Source organism: Papaver somniferum, unplaced genomic scaffold, assembly GCF_003573695.1.
Source record: "Papaver somniferum cultivar HN1 unplaced genomic scaffold, ASM357369v1 unplaced-scaffold_132, whole genome shotgun sequence".
NCBI lineage: Eukaryota > Viridiplantae > Streptophyta > Magnoliopsida > Ranunculales > Papaveraceae > Papaver > Papaver somniferum.
In genome coordinates this window covers 10,820,655-10,827,815 of record NW_020622381.1, presented here as the reverse complement: position 1 = coordinate 10,827,815, position 7,161 = coordinate 10,820,655, and the positions used below count along the sequence as shown (strand labels likewise).

Sequence of the window (7,161 nt, the reverse complement as noted above, 5' to 3'; positions counted from 1 at the left end):
TTTAAAAAAAAAAAAAAAAAAAAAAAAAACCACAAGCATTTCTCAGTTCTGGGCAGATGGAACTTATGTTAATTAGGTACTAATAATAAATGGTTTATTCATGGATTTCATTTGTAGTATTATCCATATGCTTTTACAGGTAACAAATATTTCTTATGTTATTGCTATGCTAAATATCTCCTTCATGTATGATTGGTAGATAAATCAATGTCGGAAGATACCGCGCTTATGTTAATTAGGTACTAATAATAAATGGTTTATTCATGGATTTCATTTGTAGTATTATCCATATGTTTTTACAGGTAACAAATATTTCTTATGTTATTGCTATGCTAAATGTCTCCTTCATGTATGATTGGTAGATAAAGCAATGTCGGAAGATACCGCCTAAGCTGTCTTTTTAAAGATCAAATAAGAAAAGCTGGACAATTATCTTCTGATTGCTTTGTCATGCAACCAGATATTGATTGAACTGAAGGAATTGGAGGTGTGCATTGTTCCCACTTCCGATTATCTTTACTTCCTTTTTTCTTCTTTGTTTGGCTTATTTTCTGTTTAGATAAGGAAGAGAAAAGTAAACAACTGTTGCATCCAGGGAAGAGAAAAAGTAGTGTATTGTTCCCCAAACAACAGTTGAAATCTTACTTAGGGTATACTGATCAAGTATCTTTACAGCTTTGCGACTGCAAGAATGTACTTTGTCAGCCATAATTAAGGTGAATTGTACAATATAAACCACGTGTGAGGTACAACATCCTAATGAAAAAGGGCTTGATTAGGGATTTTATCTCCTTGACGAACAATTGCATGAATCTTGGAAAATCTCTTGACGATTTCTAAGATATGCCAAAACTAATTTAAAATTGGAGTGATGTCCTTAGTTGATGCAAACTTGAGGTAGGAGATTCCGAAGTCAATGAAGATATTAAGATATTGAACTTTGCTCATTTATCGACGTACAAGAAAGTAATTGGTTTCGTGCAGGTAGATATTGAATGAGAATTTTTTTTCTCCCCGATTCGATTTGGCAGTGTTGCAGGAAGTGGAATAACTTTGGTATATAACACATTAGTCGCAAGTTTTCGCGGAGTTGAATACATATTTCTCCCTGCTACTTCTTAAATTGCTTTGCTTTTTTCGTGGGAGGTCGTACCGCGCATTCGACGTTCAAAACTCCCAAAAACAATAGTTGAAACTAGTGTTCATGGAATTGATAAAAGGATCCACATGCTAAAATCCTGAGACAGATAAAGCTAATTATGTTGGACAAAGTTATTATGGGCAGAGATTTTAGGAAAACATTTCCTTCTGTCCCTGTAAGATATCTGGGAGAAATCGTTGGAGCATATCTAAATATCATTGCTTTGGAAAGACATTATTGTGCTGATCCTTAATGTAAATATGTGCCTTGGATATGCTTGAGCCCGAAAATATATCTTTTACAAAATTCTTAGTAGAGTCGAAAAATATTGTGACCAAAATATTTTTGATGGAGCCGTCTTCCTAAGCCATAGTATACTTTGAATGTCATCTTTCACAAGTGATGTTCACATTAAAGGCACCAACGACTTTTCTTTAGGAAATCACTAATGGCGATAGTTAGATAAAATAAACCAGATTATATCAATGGACATACTTGACAAAAGCATATTAATGATGTTTTAAAACATTTTCACGAAACTTACCAAGTTAGAAAACATATATCGGGTACCGAAAATTACATGACGCATAAAACTAACCAGGGTTGAGCCGGGGTTGTAAGGCATAAAATTAACCATGCATAAAACGATGGATTTCGATGATCAATAAGAGTTGGCACAGTATATAAATGGAGAACGGTATTGGTATGAGTCCATGTTTCCGCAGTATCATCCGATTGAGTTTTAGGAATCTAGAAAAGATCTGATCAAGGACCATTGCAATAATCATATATATGTACGACGAAAAAAGAAGACAAAAACATGAGCTGACAAAGTTTAGACAATATAAAGTCTAGAAAATGACCGGAATGACTTCACGTTTAGCTAATTTTTAGAAGTGGATGACATGAAGAAATCAACAATGCAGGAAAAAATTCGACAACCCATCTATTTTCACCTGACAGTAAAACTTTCAAAGAAGATTCAGAGTCTAATGAAGGGACGGATGCAAAAGAACTAGAAAGACATCTTTGCAGCATTAAAAAAAAAGACAATTTTTCCTTTCTAGATATTATTTTGAAAAAGAAAATGCTAAAGAAATGGACGGAAAAGTGATTTAATTTCATTGCTGGGAAAACAAGTAATTGGACAAATACATAGAGAGCATGGTAGCAAGACTCTTTTCCCAGATCACGGATAGGAGAATTCGGGAAATATTATTACAACGACAAGTAAAAGATAAAATAACAAGACATATGATGTAACGTTCAAGGAACATCTACATCAAAAATACAGTGTTAACATAGATAGAATTTGCGATCGAGAAAGAATTAAAATTTTCAAAGAAGGTTTTATAGTGTAGAAAACAAAAGAAAAAATGTGGGAACCCGAGCACAATCTAACGACATAAACTTGCTTTCGGATTAAACTAGCAGAAGAAGTCAAATAGAATCAAAAGGTTATTTCATGCTATGTTTTACTTTAAACTTTATGATTGTTTCTATGTCGTTTTTTAATCAACATATATTATCGCTTTCTTAATGTATGTACCAATGCATACTGTAATAATTATGAATATATAATATGTATACTTTTAAATATTTTTGTATTTGAGATTATTGATTTACTCTATTGTAAGGGTTAAATATTACATCTGCAATCCAATTGTAATGATCTTTAATCAATTTTTTTTTTTTGAGTTACATTTTATTTCTTTAGTGTATATATTTTATTTATGTGTTAATGAGATGGTATTATATTATTTTATTTTTTTAATGTTGGCATGTATTTCATGACATACATGTGAAAATTATAAGAGTCTAAATAATTAAATTGAGTACGCTTTAGTTTTTTAAAATAATTTTGATACATTAACTAAGTTGTAGACTGTTTTAATGTACACATAAGATCGTAATGAGAGGTTGAGCCGGGGCCGTAAGGGCCCGGTGATACCTAGTTCCTATATAAATTCCCCAAGAAAGTATAATCCAATTGATTGATTTCTAGCGTACAAACTATATTCACTAAATTTTGAATAGAACACCAAAAGCAAAATATCTAACAGAAGAAACAAACTACGATGCCCTGTAAAAATTGGGGCACCAGTAATCTATCAGTGTACAATTTTCTGCTTTTCCTGTGATTTTGTTATTTCGGACATTTCAGAGATATATACAGTGGAAAATAAAGGTGAATCATACTTAGACTAAGATTTGCGACTTAGCAGCTCGACGAGAACACTTCTTCCTAGATGTGTTGGTCAATGCGCAGATGCATGTTTCAAGGAGCTCTAAATCCTCATTCCAAGTCAATAACGAAGCCATTTCTGGGTTCTCCAACAGCATCTTCGAGGTTAAGTAGCCAGCAATTGTCCATGTCTGGTATAATCGCGACTGCTTACCAATGAATTTTCCGGTTCGAGTGTCATAGTATTCTGGCCATTTGTCCTCTGAGATTCTCTTTTCAGCTAGAGCTACTGCCTTCTCTGCTAAACCTGGCCTCCCCATTTTGATGCATGCCAATGTGAACTGAAAGACAGAGAGCATAGTGTTAAAACCTAAGATGCAAAATCATATAACATATGCTAAAAGCACCTCAGACTTGAATTTTGACAACAAGATCCATCATACCTGCCACATGAGTGTTGGCCAAGATCCTCCATTATGGTATGACCAAGGTCTACAACAATCAATATCAGAGAAATTAGGTTGTTTCCCACTCTTTCCAGAGAAAAGAACTGGAAAAAACTTAACTGAAACTACAGATACAATGAAGAAAATACTTACGTATTCTTTGGGTCACTACCAGTGATTATTCGCCATTCATCATACTCCAAAGCAGGGTAGCATATCTTAATAGGCATATGACCGATAAGGTCTTCCCACTTGTCCTCCATCAGGTTTAGAATACCTTGGTTCTGTCTTGGAGTACCCAAAGATGATATAATAGACCAAAGGTTACCCAGTGTGAAGAACCTGAAATCCATATGAGCAGGCTGAAGATTACCAATAAGATAACCACCTCTATCAGGGATCCAATCCACCAGCCAGCATGGAATTTGGTCAGGATATATGTTGAACTTGTTGATGGCGTCTGTAGAGTATTCTTCAGTCTTGTAGCGGTATATCTCATTGATCTTCTTCATATCCACCCAATAATACTCTCTGATATGAAAAGACAATGCACTTAGTCTGTTATTGACTGCCCGAACAAGATTCTTGGATCCCTCATCAACTGTCAACATCTCTCGAGAGCTTCTTAGAGCTGAGTAAAATAAGGCCTGTGAAATGAAACATTGTGAATTTAAATGACAAGTACAATGAAGATTTGAGCTGGGAAAAACAGAGCTAAATCAGGTCTGACTAGGTATGATTATAGCCAAAAATGTTACCCAGCCTTGGATTAGAGATATTATAATGTAAACTCTTTATCATATCCTTTCCAAAATATATGGTTTTCTCATGGATTGAAAACATATAATGCTTAGTGGTGAAACCCTGACTAACCAGTTATAAAACTACAATAGAACAGAATTACTACTCTCATGTTTTCATAATTCCTACTCTCAGTCTCAGGTAACATTGCATTGTCAAAAACAGCTAAACAGACAAAAGATGTGCAAGTAAAAAAGTATAGAAGGAAAAACCATTCCTCCAGCTTCTTCCAACAAAAGCAGAATGAAAAAACACCAGGATAAGAAGAAATAAGCAAGATAAACTAAACTAGTAAACTTACTTGGATCTCAAGGGGATGGCCGTGGATACCCATTCTTCGATCTATCATGCAGGAGCCATCAGTGACTAGCAGAGTAGGGAACATATCAAAACCATCGGTTAGACATAAATTCAAAATCAGTTTTATGCCCGTCTGGATATCCACTCTTTCTTGCAACGAGTAATCACCAGTGATCTTTCCATATGCTCGCAGCAAAATAATCCACCATAACCCTGTTATGGGAATCAAAAAGTGAATAACAGCATTTAGCATTTTACCCATTTCAACAAATATCTAATACTTACACACTCAAAACCAACTATGATTAGACTTGGACAATATAATCATTCCTTATTATAGTTTATCCATTTCAACAAATATCCAATACTTAGACAGTCAAAACAAACTAAATTCGGACTTGGGTAATATAATCATTCCTTATAGTTAGTTACATAACATGTTATATGTGATGATAACTAAACAAGATGGAAGTGTGAGTTATAACAGATACATGTGTGTGTAGGTATGTTACTTTACTAACCAGAATCAACGGGCGCAACACGACCAATAGCAGATTCACCAAAATCTGGATCCAAAACCTCCTCAGTTGTTCCAGCATTTCCATCAAGTGGTACCGTTCTAACTTTAAAGCTTGCTGGCATCAACCCTTGCCCAGGGCTATAGCAATCCACTGTTTTTTCCCAACTCTGAACAACACATTACAAAAACAATCAAAGTTACTACATTTCAGAGCTTCACCAATCATTTAAATTAAGAACCATAACATGCAAGAGAGGAATAGTAAAAACATTAGGATTAAAATTACCTGCAATTGCAAAGTGTGAAGAAGGAAATTCCTAACAATTTCTCCATCTCCTTTAAGTAAAAAGGCAAGCGCAGATGGAACGAAATCGCGTATAAAGACTTGATCATAATTCAATGGTACTTTATCATTAGGATTATTAGCTGCAACAGTACCAACTGGACTATTACAATATTCTACTACTGATTCCCTTAATAAACCCCATGCTTCCTTTTCAATTTCCGACAAGTCTCTTTTCCTAAAATTCTTTATATTCTCTGTATTTTGTACACTACTATTATCTAAACTAGGGTTCTGCTTTTCTTCTGCTTCTTCTATAATGACCTGTTTATCCTTTACTTCTACATCTTCTACTAATGGCTTGTTCAGAATGATCCCACCATGAATGTAAATTCTCTCAAAACCTTTCTCATTAACATGCCCTTCAACTGAAGAAGAAGTAGAAGTTGAATTGTGTCTAATATCAGAAGCAACATTAGTAATTACAGAAAACCCCCTAAACTTATTAACATTGCAACAATTTGAAAAAACCCTAGATTGTCCTCCCCAACTTGAATTGGAGATTGGTTTTTGAAAAATTAAACGCTTGATACCAACAATTTGTTGATGATGATTATGATCAGAACAACTATGTAATTTTCGATAAGATCTCAAAACTGAAGATGGATTCTGAGATTTGGGTATTGAGAATCCAAAGAAGGATGATGTTTTTGAACAACAACTGATTAGGATTTTACAGCATGGTTTCATGGTTGAAATTCCCATTGGATTCATGATCAATTCAATGAAATTCTGAATCAAAAAAACAAAAAAAATCTGTTTTGATTAAAAACTGAAAACAGATTTATAAAAGTGGAAAGATTGTTTCTATAAATAAAAAAGAGAAATAATCAGTTAAAATATGCAACGTTTCTATAATTGGAGAAGAAGGAACAAATACTTTCTCAGAGTGGGAAAGAAGAAACCTGCCTGTTAAGACGGTGTCTGATAATAAGATGTTGGAAATGGAAATTAATCGCTGAATAGTTGGGAAGGGGTTTTTAGAGGTGGATCGATGTCTTTATAAAGGGGTGAAAAGGCCGTTGTTGGGTAAGGAAATGGAGTGCGGATAATATACAGCATCCTACAATTACAAAATTAACCTTTTGGTGGATGTCATGGTGGTGGTGCAGGACAAGTTAGGATTTGATGTGGACTTATGGGGTAGAGAGCCGTAGAGGTGTTTGATTTTTTTAAATTCGATGTCACATTCGTGTCCATTTGTTTTAGAAAATGATTTCAAGCAAGCTCACCAGGATTGGTCATGTTTTACAATTGTAAATTTTCAAAGGGCAGGCTTACTGGTGAATGGGGAAGGCTATTCGCTTCATCCAGGCTCACTATGATTGGTAATATCTTGTTTGGGATTGCAGTTTGGGAAATTTCAAAACGCATCTCACCGGCGAGACTATTATTGGCTTCACAGTTGAAGGCACTTCGAAACCA

The 7,161-nt window shown here is 34.6% G+C and overlaps 1 protein-coding gene across 1 annotated transcript; it reads right to left on the bottom strand.

The window, feature by feature from the left end:
* Positions 1–3,108: 3,108 nt before the first annotated feature.
* On the bottom strand, positions 3,109–6,450 carry LOC113332995 (alkaline/neutral invertase A, mitochondrial-like). The gene is made up of 6 exons (XM_026579479.1): positions 5,680–6,450; positions 5,395–5,560; positions 4,875–5,086; positions 3,926–4,419; positions 3,770–3,818; positions 3,109–3,667 (listed from the first exon to the last, which is right to left on the bottom strand). The coding sequence occupies exons 1-6, from the start codon at positions 6,448–6,450 to the stop codon at positions 3,341–3,343; spliced, it is 2,019 nt and encodes a 672-aa protein (XP_026435264.1). The 3' UTR covers positions 3,109–3,340.
* Positions 6,451–7,161: the final 711 nt, after the last annotated feature.

Coding starts and splice junctions, on each gene's coding strand:
- LOC113332995 (XM_026579479.1), bottom strand. CDS start 6,450: ATGAATCCAATGGGAATTTCAACCATGAAACCATGCTGTAAAATCCTA. Junction 5,087..5,394: donor TGTTGCGCCCGTTGATTCTG/GTTAGTAAAGTA, acceptor TTCCCATAACAG/GGTTATGGTGGATTATTTTG. Junction 3,668..3,769: donor GGCCAACACTCATGTGGCAG/GTATGATGGATC, acceptor TCTGTCTTTCAG/TTCACATTGGCATGCATCAA.